We start from the raw sequence: 17,142 nt of genomic DNA, 5'->3' as shown, positions 1-17,142 counted from the left end.
GTCTACTCTACACTAGAGTTTATGGCATTTGAACATGTAAAAGAACGTCTTCTTGGATCCTCTTGGTCATAACTCTATGGTTGACCCAAATCTACCCTTTGGTGGGCTTGCATGTGGGCTTGTGCTTGGGCCTCTTCCATCAACTATCATCACTGGATTCTTGTTTTCCTTTGTTCGTGGAAGCTTTTAAGGCTATGCTCCTTACGTGCTTGTCTTCGCTTTCTTGAACATTGAGTCGATTCATCTCTAACTCATGTTCCCTAAGCTTACCAAACAAAGAAGCCATACTCAAGGATGTTAGATCTTTAGATTCGGAAATAGCAGTTACCTTGGGTTGCCATGCTCTATCAAGACATTTCAAGATCTTGATGTTTAGCTCTTCCTTTTCAAAGGTCTTGTCAAGGCTCATGAGATGATTGATGATGTGCGTGAATCTTTTCTGCACCTCAACAATTGTTTCACCTTTGAGCATTCTGAACATCTCATACTCTTGGATTAGAGTATGCTTCCTAGCTCTCTTTACCTCATTTGTACCTTCATGAGTTACTTCCAAGGTGTCCCACATTTCTTTTGATGATTTGCATTGAGAGACCCTGAAAAACTCATCAGAATTTAAAGCAGAGGTTATTATATTTTTTGGCAATGCAATCGAATTTGGCCTTCTTGCTTTCTGAATCAGTCCATTGAGACCAAGGCTTTTCAATGAAAGATCCATCTTTTTTTTCAAACTTTAGGACAAAAGGACCATTTTCAATTGCATCCCAAATTTCTTTGTCAAGTGATTCCATAAAGATTTTCATTCTTACTTTCCAAAATTGGTAGTTCAAACCACAAAACAGAGGTGGTCTGTTGATTGAAGCACCTTCCCCAAAAGGTAGTCTATCAGCCATTTAAAAACAGTTTTAGGATCGACTTGAATAACTTTCAAGAACCAAGCTCTTGATGCCAATTGTTAGAATGGATGGCTTTAAACTATAGGGGGGTGAATTGTTTAAAGAGGGTTTTCGAATTGTTATAATATATGACTTTAAACTAGAGGGGGGTGAATTGTTTAAAGAGGGTTTTCTCAAACTTTTAAGCCTTGAATGAAATTACTTCGAGAATACCTTGATTAAGAAATCAGTTTTTCAAAACACAAAGCTAAAAGCACAGCACCAGTAAAACAATCGGTTGTTTCGCAGAAAGAATCGGTTGTTTATACCAGTTTACAAATTCAAAACTGAATTTAAAGAGTTAAGGAAGAGAGAATGCACACAAATGTTTATACTGGTTCACTCTAAACCCAAAGCTACATCCAGTTTTCTCAGAAACCACTGAGGAATTCCACTAAGCAATCAAACCTAGATCACTTACAACACAACCAAGAAAGTGACCTTGATCCCCTCAAGACACACACTTCTCTTGGCCAACACACCAACACTAAGAATGCTGATCTTGATCCCCTCAAGAACACACAACACTTCTCAGCAAACACACAAAAGAAACTTGTTCAACAAAATACAAGGATTACACTTGTTACAGAAGCAAATCTAAAATCAATACAAGCAGAAATCCTATCTCACACTCTTTGATCAATCTCAATCTCTAAGCAATCTCAACTCTTTGAAAATCAGAATCTTGTTGTTCTCAAAAGATTGTTATTTCTCAAATCTGTTTTTCTGAATATATTCAAAGATATTGTTTGTTATCAAATCTTAACAAACTTATTCATTGCATTTAAAACATTGGTCAAAGCATTAAAGACTGGAGCGCAATCAGTTAAAACATTTAAAGCTCAGTCAAAGCTAAAACAGTTTTTCTGTTATGGTTCCAAAACAAACAATCGGTTGTTTCCTTGAATCAATCGGTTGTTTTGGTTTTAACAGTTCAACCATTTGAAAAACAGTTTTCAATCTTTTCTAAAACCATCTAAGTATAAAACAATCAGTTGTTTCGACAAAACAATCGGTTGTTTTTCACTTAGTTTGAAAAACACTTTTCTTTTAAAAGATTGAGAGTGCCTATGCTTTGGATTCAATCAAGAGTGGATTACATAACCAATCTACCCCAGATCCTATCTAGGACAACTCAGCAACAGCAAGCACAGCCTAGCCTTCAACATCCTTTAAAGGGTTTGGATTCTTCAAAGCTTGAACACTACTTGGTTCAACAATGGTGAGTCGTTCTTTTTGCCTAGCATGGATAAGGCTAGACTGATGGCTCATGACGAAGATCACCTTTGTCACGATGCCGAAAAGCTCCTCGGATAAGCATTTTCTCGAACTTGTCTAGTCAACGTCAAGGTAAAAGATCCAAAAAGAGTTGAGGAATAACTTCTCAGAGCTAGACCCGGACAAGACCGTGGTCGATGGAAAACTAGTGGGGCTTCTTAATTCAACTCTTATGGAATGTATCTACTTTTGTTTATGGAACTTTCTAGACACTTTAACTCTTCACCGACGTTCATTTAGTGTTTTGAAACTTAAATAATTTTGAACATGTTATTTTCTTTTAAATCAAAGATTTTACCTATAGTGCATGAATGTGTATCCGAACGCTTTGCCATATAAGATGATTTTTTACTTAAACACAACGTGTCTAGCATGTTACTACGTGGTTAGCCCACATGGAGTTGTAGTGTTTGAACATAACAAGGTCTTGTTAACTTAGGTGAAACTAAATGTAGAAAGCAATGAAACTTTCTATTAATGGAGAGACTAAGGCTTTGATGAGTGACATCCTTCTAGTTAGAACAACCTTCCACTTCAACTTGACTTGTACTTGCTTTTTGTTTGGGCATTGACTACATAGTTTTATTTCACGAGTCAAGTAAAGGGCATGACATCATGAATTCTCTAGAATATTTTAAGTTTGGGCCTGGTCGAGCTACCTTTGCCTTTGAATTGGGTTGTCTTGTAGTGTGAGTACTGTATCTATTTCATGATATCTCACCTCATAGGGCGCCTACTCGGATAGTTGTATCTACTCTGGGCTTGGTAGTCTTATCATGCGCTATCTCAGATAATTTATTTACTTAAACTAATTCATATCACGGGACGCCTATACTTGAGTGATCTCATTCATTCTGAGTTAGGTCATCTTACCATGTGCTAAATCAGATGATTCATCTATTCAAATTAATTCATCTATCACAGGGCGCCTATACTCGGGTGACTTAATTCGCTCTGAGTTAGGTCGTCTTACTGTGTGCCAAATCAGATAATTCATCAAATTAGATCATCTCACAGGGCGCCTATACTCAGGTGGCTTCATTCATTCTGAGTTAGGTCGTGTTATCGTGTGCCAAATTAGATAATTCATCAAATTAATTCATCTCATAGGGCGCCTATACTCGGGTGCCTTCATTCATTCCAAGTTAGGTTGTCTTACCGTGTGCCATCTCGGACAACGTCACCCGCTTAAACCAATTCATCTCACAAGGCTCCTATACTTGGATAATCGTGCTTACACCGAGTTAGGTCGTCTTACCATGTGCCATCAGGTGACTACTCTATTTAATTCAAATTAACTTATTTCACACATCTCTCCAAAGAACAAATTTAATACTAGGTGACCTAATTAGAAAACCTCTTTTGAGGGAAAAAGAGTGTCACCTCACACAAAAACATAGTGTTCAAAGGAAAAAAAAATGAAAATCTAGGCATCTTAACTAAAATAAGATTTGAGATTTGCTGCCTTCCACGTTCGTGGGATGGCTCCTCCCTCTAGGGTTTCCAACTTATACACGTTGTTTCCTAGTACCTCGGCTACGCGTAATGGGCTAGTCCATTTCGAAGACAACTTGTTCTCAATTTGATAGGGGTGGGCCTTCCTCATCACCAAGTCGACAACCTTAAATTGTCGAGGTTTCATCTTGGTCTTGTTCCTTAGCTCCACCTTTCTCTTTAAGGCTTACGAGTTTATACGAGCGTGATCATGTGCTTCCACACTCATGTTTTTTTGTCTATACTCTTCCACACTCATGTTTTTTTGTTGGAGTCTTTGGAGCTTGTCCATTAACTCCCTATGGTAGTATGAGGGTATATGTTGACGTCTTAGGGCTCCCCTAAGGTCATTCCAATACGTAATGGGAGGTTCCCTATGAAGACGTCTTTCTCTTTCGAGAGAGGTCCATCAATACATGGCGTTCCCTTGGAAGCTAAGGGCGGCTAAGGGTACCTTGCGTTCTTCACTCACTCTATGGCAAGCAAAGAGTTGCTATACTTTCATCTCCCAATCTAGGTAGATTTCTACATTCTCCTTACCATGGAAGTGAGGTAGGTCTACTCTAACCTCCCTTGGCCCCTCTTGCTCCCTTTGCCTATTTCTTCTAGGGGGTGGTTGGTAATAGTCATTGATTCTAAGGCTTCCCTACCCTAGAGACTCATTACTTTTAGAATGGGATGCATGAGTATGAGATTTTTTTTTTTATTTTTGTGACTTCTCTTCTTGGGCTTTAGTCAACTCATTGATTTTAGTCTCATTCTCCAATTGTCTAAATGAAATCATTTGCACAGCTTGTGAAACTTCTTTCAAAAGAGTTTTTATAGATTTTACTTCACTTTCAATAGACTTTGCAGAATGAGAAGGAGAAGACATGACTAAAGCTTTGTGTATACAAGTATTTTACCTTGAGAAAATTTAGGAAAGTCAAAGAAGGTAGTCTTCCAGGTAAGGGAGGTGAGTCACAGTGGACTACTTAAATACCAAGCCTTTGCCTTAGCCAAAAACTATCCCTCAATGTCTTCACACAAAGCTTTCTCTTAGTAAACCACCTAAAACACAATTAAGTTGGAGAAATCAGAATTTAATGCAAGAAAACAATGCAAGCTAACTAATTAACCAAGCAAAAAATTAATAAAGCTTAAACAAAGCAACACAATTGAAAAGCGTAACTAATTAAGCAAAGAGATGCAATTAAAACAATTAACAATTTCTAAACTAGATAATTCTACACTAGTCGGCCCTAGGTGAGGCTTCTTGGACACTTGGAGCCCTTGAAGACACACTCACCGTCTAATCACATAATTAAAGAAGTAATTAACAAAAGTTAAGTTGCAAAGAATAATGGTGTTTTTGATAGGTATTTGTTTTCTGCCCTTGCCTTTGTTCCTCTTAGAATTAGGGAATGAATTCTCCAATCCAGCACCTATCAAGCAAGCTAGATCCCACTCAAGTCAAATTTCCACTCAAATAAGCACCAATTGAGAAACAATCCAGCACCAAATTTAGAGGCCAAAGAATTAAAGCAAGAAACAAATTAATTGGCAAAACAGTACCAGACAAATGGAATTAAATTGTGACAACTAGAAAGAGTTCCAAAGAAATATTAGACAAGCTAATAAAGGTACTCAAAGAAAGGTAGGCACACAAAATGGATCCTAAGAATAGCACTAGAATTGATTTCAAAATCAAAAACAGCACCACTGAAAAATTGTTGTGGGCCAGATAGCGTGATTTTCCCCGATTTATGTTGAGCTGTACTTTTAAGATTAGCTTCTGAAAATTTATATGCCAATAATTCAAGATCTTAACTAAATTCTGGCGTTGGTTTCACTCCAAACGCATGAACCATTTTTTTTTAATAAATTTTTTAAAATCAGTGTTCAGTTACGCCAACTGTAGCGCCAGATTTGCACACTGTTTTATAATATTTATCATTTTTTTTCTATTGACTCTTTTGAGCTGATTCTTTTTTTGTCTTTTCTGTAACACCTCAATCTTGCATAATCAAGAGAATCAGAAATTTCCTATGTGGGAAAATAATTTTCTTAAGCAAAACAGCCAGCACAAAGTTATGCAAAACAAGTGATTCTGTAAATCTGGAAAAAAAACAACAAGATACCAAAAGAAAAACACAATGGAATTGGTGAAAAGGAATTTGTGTAGATCTAAACACAAATATGAACTCAAGCTAAAAATAAAAAGGCACCAAAGGATCAAAAACACAGCAGATTCAAAACAAACATTTAGACCCAAAATCAAGAAACAAATAAGCCAAACAAAGTACTACTATGATTTGATGACATTTTGGAAAAACATGACTAGACAAAACACATATAGATTCAGAAATTAAAAGACTCAAAGAGCATAAAATGAACCAAATAAAATTGCAATAAGGACTCAAATACCTAAAATAAAAACAACAACACAAAGTGTATGAAATCCTACCAAAACTTGCACAAAGATTGCTCAAGAACAATCGAACAAGATGCACCGATTGGAATTTCCAAACAGCACACCAAATCAAAGCAAAAATTAAAAAACAGCAAGACAATATGGAATATAAAGAACAACATGGATTAATGAAGAACTCAAAATGAAAATGACCAAGAACTACTCATCTTTGAAGAACCTATGCTCATGATACCAAATGATGGCATTCTCATGGAGCTCTTCTTGGATGTATGTGAATATGGTGCGGAAGCTATGGTGAAAGTGGGCAAGATCCTCCTAGGAGTTGTGGTGATCTTGAAGGTGCATGAAATGTATGGAAAAAGGGAGGTTCGGCCAGCCCTCTTGGTAAATGGTGAAGAGAAGATTAGGACCTAGAAACTAGGCAAAGGCAATGTATGGCACAATATGGGCAGCATAACATTACTCTCATTAATCTTCAAAATACAAGTGATGGGTTTCTCCTTTTATAGGCTAAGGAGGCCGTAAATGCTAAGCTAAGTGAAGATGAAATGCAAGCAAAATGAAATGGAAATGTGGAGGCACATGGCCGTTCCTAGTGAGAATCTTCTAGAAAACGTGAGCTAGCTAGGTTAAAAACAAAAGGAGAAAAGTTTATGCTTTCTAACACTACACTAACTACTAAGCCACCCCTAATGGGCCTCCATGTAGCATGTACAAGTTCTTTTCCCTCCCATCCGTTGCTTGACCCAATTGTGCGTGGAGATGCTTGGCCATGGACCTAGTGATAGGTCCTAGACGGTCTAGGCTTCCTCCTAGACGCTCCTTTTGTAGCCGCCCCTCATCTTGTGCTAGACGCTCCATACTTGAGTCTAGACGCTCCCCACATGGCTCTAGACGGTCTAGGCTTGGATCTTGTCTTCCATGGTGTGGTGAGCTTGGCCCTCCTCTATCAAAAGTACTCAATGTCGACAATGAGGTATTTCATCTGGCGTATGGTCAAAGGGAAAGGGCTCAAAATGTTTACCCCCCACGTATGGAAAGGCCATTTGCTGTAAATCGATCGCAACTCCTTGGCTGGTACATCACACCAATCAACATGCTTCTAACATTGTTCACATCACTGGACATATTTCCTGCAATCTTCCTTCATCGTCGGCCAATAGTACTTGCTCGCTTGTGACTTGCCTGATTACGAGCAGTGAGTCACTTTTCACCAACAAGCGTTGAGCTCCCAACTCCTTTCCCAGTAACATTCCTACTATCAAGGTCTCGTACTCACCTTGAATGAAAACTTAAGGGCTTGTTCAATTAAGAATCTGTTTGGTCATTCTAGAATGACTCTAGCTCTGATCCCTTGTAGGTTGGAGGACCCATCAATCGAAAGAACCCATTGGAAATTATTAGGGTCAGGATGGGAGTCCTTGGACGAGATCTCTACCATGAAGTCTGTGTATACCTAGCCTTTAATTGGCCCCCGCAGTTCGTACTGTATGTCAAACTCAAACAACTCAACTGCCCAACGAACCATCCGACCTGTAATGTCAGGCTTTTGTTGAACCTTACAGATGGGCAGGTCGGTCATTACAATCATAGTGAAGCTTTGAAAGTAATGACGAAGTCGTGGAGCTGTGAACACCACAACTAGCGCGCAGCCTTCTCGATAGTGTGGTATCGAACCTCTGGTCCTTGTAGCATCTTGCTTACGAAATAGACTAACTTTTGCACCTTCTCCTGTTCTTGCAGGATAATTGAGTTGATGACCCGATTTGTTATTGAAAAATACAGACGAATAGGAATACCTGAAGTCGGTTTACCTAGAACTGGGGGACTAGCTAAGTATTCCTTTAGTTTGACAAAGGCCCTTTCGCATTCATCAGTCCATGCGAAACGATTATTCTTCTTAAGGTATTGGAAATAAGGATACCCTTTTTCTCCACTAGCCGTTAAGAAATGAGACAGGGCGGCCATGCGCCTAGTTAGTTGTTGCACTTCATTCACATTAGCTAGACTTCTCATTTCTATAATTGTTGTACACTTATCCGGGTTCACCTCTATACCCATCTTGGTTAACAGGAAACCTAGGAATTTCCCTGCTTCAACTTCAAACACACATTTAGCAGGGTTTAACTTCATAATGTACCCTGTTATCGTGGCGAATAGCTCCTCCAAGTTGGTTTTCCTTCTATGAGGTGACGACCATGTCATCCACATATGCTTGGATGTTGCGCTTGAGCATTGGTGCAAGGATCTAATCCATGAGTCTTTGATAAGTTTCCCCCAAAAGGCATGACCTTGTAACAATAATTGGCGACCTCAGCCATAAAATTCGTCTTACTCTCGTCCTTCGGGTGCATACGAATCTGATTGTACCCTGAAAAGGCATCCAAAAACTCAACAAACAACACCCTTAGGCGTTGTCTACCAGGGAGTCTGTGCTCGGTAAAGGATATGTGGTCCTTAGGACAAGCCTTATTTAAATTGGTGAATTCAACACACATTCTCCACTTCCCATTTGCCTTTTTTCACCATTACAACATTCGCCAACCACTCAGGGTATTGAATTTCCCTTATGTGGCCAGCAACAAAAAGTTTTCGAGTTTCTTCTCGGATGGTGAGGCGTTTTTCTTCAGTGAATTTCCTTCGTCTCTGGACCGTGGGTTTAACCTTTTCGTCCATGGTAAGCTGGTGGCATAAAAAATCTAGATCTATTCCAGGCATATCCGCGGACGACCATGCAAAAGCGTTCATATTCTCCAAGATGACATCGACTATTTTATCCTCTAATAATTTGCAAAGAGAGATGTCGAGTAGATTTTTTTTCCATTTATCTCCCTCTGCCGAACGTATTTTGCAGGACCAGTGTTGAACAAAATGCTTTGATGTCTCCAAATCCAAGAAGAAAGCTTGAAGACATTGTTGTTGGGGGTGTATGTGTTGTCTAGTTGTTTGAAACTTGTTAATTCACTCCTTAAGATGATCCAAGTCCATTTGAATCTTTAACCTTTTGAAAAGATGTGTTTTTTCAAAAAGCTGTCAAAATTTCAACAGGTTGTTTTACCTTAGTAGTTTTTGAAAAAGGTTGAAAGTTGTTTGACTTGGTTGACTTTGCTGTCAAACCAAATCAATCGATTGTTTTCCTGAAATCCTTAACAGAATTTTGTTAAGCGGTTTTAATATGTTTTAAATGATCCTAACTAACTTGGCTCCTTTATTAAATGCTTTTGACCACTTGGTTGGTCTATATAAAGGTGGTTTTACGCTCCTAATCTTGGAGTAACAGAAAGAGTTTATCAAAACAGTTTTTTCAAGATTTGTAAGATCTTTGGATCATTCTTAAGTGTGTGGAATAGGATTGGGTTGTAATTCTGAACTTTAAGCTTCGTAATACCTAGGTGTATTCTATTCCCTTCTTCCTTGATTACTGTATTTCTGTAGTTGTGTTGCCAAGGAATGTTGTGTGTTCTTGAGGTGTTCAAGATCAACATTCTTGGTGTGGTTTGCCAAAGGTAGTGTGTTTCTTGAGGGGTTCAAGGTCACTACTTTGGTGTATGATGTGTGTAATCTGGTTTTGATTGCATAGTGGATTACCCAGTGGTTTCTGGGGACTGGATGTAGCTCTTGGTGTAAGAGTGAACCAGTATAAATCTGTTTGTGTGATTCTCTCTTTCACTGATCTCACATATATCTGTTTTAAGTTGTTTTTATTAACTGCTGATAAAAACAACCAATTGTTTCGACAAAACAACCAATTGTTTTTCTAATATCATCTTAAAATAGTTTTGGGTATTTGTTTCCTTGATTCTTTTATCTGTAATTCAGCATTGATTTTCATTATACCTTCAATGTTTTCCAAAATCCTTCTTAAAAAATTCACCCCCTCTCGTTTAAGGCCATATATTCTAACAACCAGGTTGTCTTTCATCGTTGATGTCGGCCTCTGCTATCCAACCTGGCTTTGCTAGTTGGATAGTGACTGCGTAGGTTCCCCTGCGATTTTTCAAACTACTCTCGTAGCACTTTCGTGCCATCTTCTAGTCGCCTTTTATCGTGATTATCCCTCCTTCAGACGAGGGAAACTTCATGTTCATGTGGGTTGTTGAGACTACTACACCCAACCTATTCAAGGAGGGTTGCCCCAAAAATAGGTTGTATGTGGAAGATGCATTGACGATGATGTACTTGACAATAATCGTCCTGGTTGCGATTGCATCAGAGAAGGTTGTCCTCAGCTCGACGTATCCTCGTACTTCCACTTGGTTGCCTGCGAAGCCAACCTAACAGTTGTCATAAGGCCTCAACTGATCAGGGGATATTCGCAAATTTGTAAATGTTCCCCAAAACATCACGTCGGCTGAACTTCCTTGATCGATCAGGACTATATGCACCTTTCGTCTACCGTGACAACAAATATCACCACTGGATCGCCCTCGTGGGGAAACACATCTTCCAGGTCGGAACTTGTAAAGAGGCTCTGTGAGGCTGCCAGACCTCATTGTATTTAGGGACATCACCACTTGCATGTATCGTTTGCGTTTAGAGGTCGAGTTTCCACCTCTAGAGAATCCTTCTGCGATGGTGTTTAAGTCCCCATGGATCGGAGTTTCATGAGTTTGCTCCATGGACATGGGTTCTCCTTTTGGTTCCTCCTGGTTGACCTTGAGATATTCCTTTAAGAAACCTTCTTAGACTAAACTAGCCAATTAATAACTTAGGGCCATGCATCGTTTGATGCCTGCCCATAAAAGTTGCATCAGGTATCTCTTCGCGATCCCAACAACCAATCTGTCTTTTGTTGAAACTTTAACCTATCTGCTACCCCTGCCATGCCTATGAGTTCTTTACAGGGTACTCGGTATCTAGGCCTGATCGTCGTTTCCTCTCTGACCTTTGTCGTAGGCTTGTTCTTCTTGGCAACATATGACACACCTTGGATTCATTCTCTTCTCGGTGGATGCTTCATTGCTCATGACAAAACTTTCTCGGTTGTTTTCCTTGGGGTTGGACTGTTTTGACCATGAGCTGCCTTTTTTCCTGAGCACGGCCTCTTTAGCCTCGATATGGGTTGTAGTTCGTTCACGCACCTCGGATAACATCTCCGCCGGATTCCTGATTAATGAATCACTGAACGGGCTTGTTGTTTCTCTTGTACGAAAGCAGCCACCACCATCTCTTTATCCTGAGTTTGAAGTCTTAATGAGACTGCACATAATCTATTCAAGTATTCTTTAAGTAACTCGCTTTCCCTCATTGACATTGAAAAAATCATACAATTGTGTAGGGTTGACCTTATTAGCCGAGAACTGCTCCTCAAACATTCTAGAGAACTAAGGGAAAGAGGTGATGTGACCATCCAAGATTTCACTAAACCATTGCAGAGTTGTTCCTATGAAGGTACCCATGAGTATCCTACATCGGATTGCATCCGACCCCAGAGATGATCATTTGAGCCTTGAACGTCTTTAGATGACTCTCGGGGTCGTCTACCCCAGAGAAAAAAAGCGATCATGAGTGTGATATAATGGGACGACACACTCTCTTCCATGATTTGCTGAGAGAACGACTTGGGGTCATCTCTTGATGACAAGTTTCGGGAATATTCCCAGGTGGGACGTCGGCCTTGTCGATGCAAGTTCCTTTGTAGTTCCTTGTTGGTCTTCCGCAACTCCTCGTTGGCTTGTGAGTGCTCCTCCATAATTATTCGGGAGGCCTCAATCTCTGCCATAAGCCGGGTGTGGCTCAACCGTGTTTCCTCTCAAAGGCGTTCTTGGTTGGCTCGGGCTTCTACTCGTAGTCGTTTTTACTCGGCATTGGCTTCTTCCAGAATTCACTCGTAGGATTGACCTCACAATTCTTTCATAAATCAACCCAAAACCATACAATGCAAACAACCACACAATAAATTTCCCTCACATTGGTCACCCCATGGAATCTAAAATAAAACTGAACACTTCAGTAAAAAAATGTGGTCACCTAGTCACAAATTCAAGGACTGAACTCAAACATGACAATTGCCCCACAATGCTTTCATACGTGAACAATAAGCATACAATGCACACAACCACATAAGAAATAGGCATTGCCTTACCATTTGCCACCCCATATAGTAAAAAAAATCTGGACACGGTAAAAAAATGTAATCACCTACTCACAAATTTAAGGACTGCACTAAATATAATTGACGCCACAATTCTTTCATAAATAAATCCATAACCATACAATGCGCATAACCACACAATAAATTGCCTTCACATTGGTCACCCCATGCAATCAAAAATAAAATTGGACACCCTAGTAAAAAATGGACCCATAAGCATACAATGCACACAACCACACATGAAATGGGTACGATTTTTTCTGCTTTTTCATTGGGACTAGTTATTGTTTGTGTATCTTTATTCTATATTTTATCAAACTTTAATTTTGTAGTTGCCTCACAACTACTTATTTACATGGGTGCTATAAATGTTTTAATAATATTTGTTGTGATGTTTATGAATGGTTCTAAATATGACCAAAATTTTCGTATTTGGATCGTTGGGGATGGAATTATTTTGATTCACATTGGTCATCCCATGCAGTAAAAAAAAAACTGGATACCTAGTCAAAAAATGTGGTCACCTACTCACAAATTCAAGGACAACACTCAAACATGACAATTGACCACACAATTCTTTCTTACATGAACCCTTAAGCATACAATGCACACAACTACACAATAAATAGGCACTGTCTTCCATTACCCACCCCATGCTGTAAAAAAAACTGGACACCTCAGTCAAAAAATGTGATCACCTACTCACAAATTCTGGGATTGCACTCAAACACGACAATTGGCCTCATATTTCTTTCATAAATCAACCCATAACTATAAAATTCAAACAACCACATAATAAATTGTCTTCACATTGGCCACCCCATGCAATAAAAACAAAACTGGACACCTAGTCAAAAAATGTGGTCACCTGCTCACAAATTCAGAGACTGCACTCCAACATGACAATTCACCTCATAATTCTTTCATACATGAATCCATAAGCATACAATGCACACAAACACAAAAAATGGGCATTGCCTTCACATTGGCCACCCCATGCATTGAAAATAAGAACTGGACAATCTCAGTCAAAAATTTCAGTTACTTCACCCACTTATCATCTTCTTAAGTAAAGCATAATATGACTTTAAATATATGGACTCACTACCAAACCACAGTATGAAACATAAAACCACATCTTGCATTTCATAACAATTGCACATTTCGTTACACACAACAACAAAATCCACCAAAAGACAACTTCAATACTAATATAAATTCTATTTTTGCAATAACCAAACACAAAAAAAAAATTATTTAAACCCAATCTAATAACACAGAATCAGCCATGACGTTGAACACTTGAACAACACAGAAAGAAGTAGCGACGACCGCACACCATAGACATTTACCTCATTTTAAGCTTGTCGTTTTTCTTTCTCCCTCCCTTCGACAAGGTTCTTGCTTCTTTCTCCATCCCTCCGACGAGACCGCTTTTCTTTCTCCCTCCCTCCAACGAGGTTGCTACTTCTTTCTCCCTCCCTTTGACGAACCTTTTGAGCTTCCTGCTTCTCGCTCACCGCTTTCGTTCGAGCTTCTCCTGCTTCCACATTAACACTCAATGCCTAAATCCTAAAACTCTTACAAAACTTTCCTCCTGGCCACATCACTCTCATTACAATTACAAAAAATCTCACTATCACATCTTCACCCAATGTCACGTGTCCGATATCAAGTATATGTTAATGCTCTAAAAGTGTTAATAAAAGATTTTCTTACCAGTTTACTCATATATTTTCATCACCTAAATCCAATAATGTCTCCTTTATTAGGAAAAGATTTCTTTCACACCATACACATATACTTGACAACACATTATAATAATATTTTCAATTAAAAAATAAATTAAATATAATTAAAATATAAACGTTATGTTCTTTTATAATTTGTGGTATTAAGATATCAGCACTCCCTTTATTATGAGGTCAATTATGTACAACTTATTGTAATTACAGCAACCTATAATTCACTAGTATGTTTTTATTTTCCTTTGCCTTAAAATCAGTAGATCAAATAAAAATAAATAATTTTTTACAACTCTAGTTATTACTTGAGAACTTACTTTTAGAGATAATATAATTATTAAAAAATAAAGTTTTGTATTTATAAAGAAAAGGATATGAAAAATAAGAAAGTGAATATAAACGGGGTGTAAAATTTCAATAGGAGTCATTATGTAAAGAAGAAGAGTAATATTAGATTGACATTCCCATTTGACATTTAATCCACAATTTTATAAATTATTATTTTATTATAATATTCTAGTTATATTTATTATTATTATTATATAATATTTTATTGTGAAAAGCAATTGTAAAGTGAAAGTAGATAAAAAAAAGGTACTCTCAAAGAAAACTTTTCCTACTTAATAATGTGGCTAAAAATGAAGGTACAAAGTGGGGTGACTAATTAAAAATAATGTGCTGTATAAAGGATGAATGGGGCTGATTTATCTGTTTTCACTTCATCTTACAATTTTTATTGTTGAATCATTTATTTAAATTTGAATCAAACTTAGGATAAGAGGGGAATAACTCAACCTTTTAATATAATTATGTCAACTTTAACCTATTTAATGAAATAAAAATTTTAAATTAATGAATAGTTATATATACATTTTTCTTATAAAATATATATTTAATTGTTTTTTTTCTAAATTAGTTTCTATTATTGTTAAATAGTTTATAAATTTGTGTCTAATTAGTAACCAAGGTTCTTTCTTGCTACCAATTATTTAGATTCTAAATTTGATAGCAAAAACATTGGTTGCTAATTAGACACTAATTTAAAAATTATTTAACAATAATAGAAACTAATTTAAAAATAAAAAATATTTTAATATCTAAAATAGTATCTAATTTAGTCACAACAATTAATTACTTTTCGTCCCTAAATATTGATTTTTATTTTATAATTTTTTTATAGTGACACTTTTGGTTTTCGAAGCATTCTAATAGATTTTTTAATCCCTCAAATTCCAATTGTATTAATTGGATCCTTAAGGTATTACATATGTGACATTTTAGTCTCTCTCAAGTTTATATATCTATAATTCTAAGATTTTAATTTCATAAGTTTATCATAGGTCAATGTCCTATGTAAGCAATTTCTAATTAATAAAAAAATTACAATTACAAATATTTGAAGGTCTCAATTGAAATCATTCTAAAAACATTTGTGATACTTAACAAACTCAACTTAGTTAATTAAAACTTAGAGAGCCAAAAAGCATAGTTAAATCTATAAAATATAATAATTTATGTAAAAATTGATTCTTGAGTGAATTTCACATAAAGTAAAATTTGCTTATAAATAAATTTTAATATAACTTTTTATTACAAATTATTTATTAATGCTATTATTATTATTATTATTATTAATGTTAACCATGTCATAGAGGAAATCGAACCCATTAATGTATATAAAAACTAATTTAAAATTTTAGAAAGTTCATTTAATTTTTCATATTACACTTACATGCTCATGGCAGCAGAAACACCTGATATCTCTCTCTCTCTCTCTCTCTCTCTCTCTCTCTCTCTCTCTCTCTCTCTCTCTCTCTCTCTCTCTCTATATATATATATATATATATATATATATATATATATATATATATATATATATATCGAAAGTGATCCCAAGTAGTTTATTATTACAGTAGGAGATATATAGATGATGCATCCATGCAGTGATCAATTCCTGCGTTTCTCAATGAGCTTCTTCAGCTCCTCCTTTTTGGCTCCCACCACCTTTTCAACTTGTTTCCCTTTCTTTATTAGTATAAATGTTGGCATTGTTTGCACCTGGAAAGCCTGTGCAACCTCCTGTTTCCATTTATATACGTACATTTCTATCAATATATCATAACATGTTTCTGTTAAACAAGATAATATCAACGAGATGAAGGTATATATACCATTAACTCATCCACATCAATCTTAATGAACTCCACGTCTGTGTATTTTGCAGCAAATTCTTTTATTATAGGCTCCATGTGTTTGCAAGGTCCACACCACGTAGCAGTGAAGTCGATGACCAACTTTAACAAGTTAAAAACACATTAATCAATTTCTCTCATGAATTGAAGCCATAATTTGATGATTAAGAATATGAAAGTTACCAGCTTGTTAGTTTCTTTGGAGGCATGAAAGTGTGCCTTCCATTTAGCAGTGGAATGGAAGGTGAGGATGAGCGATGATGAGTGTGATGATTTTTCCACAGACTCATCAAAACTCGAAAAGTTGGCTCCCATGATGCTGTTAATGCAGCTTTGTGGGATCAAAAAGCAAAATTGATTTGAGATTTGTAAAATTATGAGTGAAGTTTTTGTGTGGTATATTTGTTAGAACTTAGGTCGTTAACATTAACCTTATATAGAGCAACCAAGTATAGTGTATTAGTGGTGGGGAAATATTATTAATTATCATTTTCTAAGCGAACCACTCACCACACAAAATAAAGAATCACATTCTTTCAATTAATTCTAGAGCTATTAAAGGATGCCTAGTACCTCCACCCATTTTATACCATGGTTATGTATACAGTTAAAAGTAAAACATATCTTCATTAAAAATACTTTTTAATACATTTTTATTTTTAATTCTTTAATCATTACAATATTGCAATTTAACTTTAGAACATCTCTATATGATTTCTTTGTTTCATCTTCTGATACATAATTATCTATTAGAAATAAAATTGATAAACTTAGAAATATTTAAGAACACATTTAATAAGGATTTGCTTCGTTTAAAGTGAAGTATTTAATTCAGAAACTAAAATAAAAGTTAGAACCATTAATTAAAAAAATCAACTCTATTTTTTTTTAAATAACTATACACCATTTATTATTATTATTACTATTATATACATCCATTTATTTGTAACTTCAAATATTGGCTTCATAATTATTGATTATAATTCCCCATTTT

At 36.5% G+C, this 17,142-nt stretch overlaps 1 protein-coding gene across 1 annotated transcript; it reads right to left on the bottom strand.

The window, feature by feature from the left end:
* Window positions 1-15,812: 15,812 nt before the first annotated feature.
* On the bottom strand, window positions 15,813-16,549 carry LOC137809609 (thioredoxin H2). The gene is made up of 3 exons (XM_068610721.2): window positions 16,332-16,549; window positions 16,128-16,250; window positions 15,813-16,035 (listed from the first exon to the last, which is right to left on the bottom strand). Exons 1-3 carry the CDS (start codon window positions 16,461-16,463, stop codon window positions 15,904-15,906), a joined length of 387 nt encoding a protein of 128 aa, XP_068466822.1. The 5' UTR covers window positions 16,464-16,549; the 3' UTR covers window positions 15,813-15,903.
* Window positions 16,550-17,142: the final 593 nt, after the last annotated feature.

Source organism: Phaseolus vulgaris, chromosome 2 (genome assembly GCF_051622355.1).
Source record: "Phaseolus vulgaris cultivar YP4 chromosome 2, ASM5162235v1, whole genome shotgun sequence".
Taxonomy (NCBI): domain Eukaryota; kingdom Viridiplantae; phylum Streptophyta; class Magnoliopsida; order Fabales; family Fabaceae; genus Phaseolus; species Phaseolus vulgaris.
The sequence above is the reverse complement of the archived record's forward strand: the minus strand, read 5'-3'. Positions and strand labels throughout refer to the sequence as shown.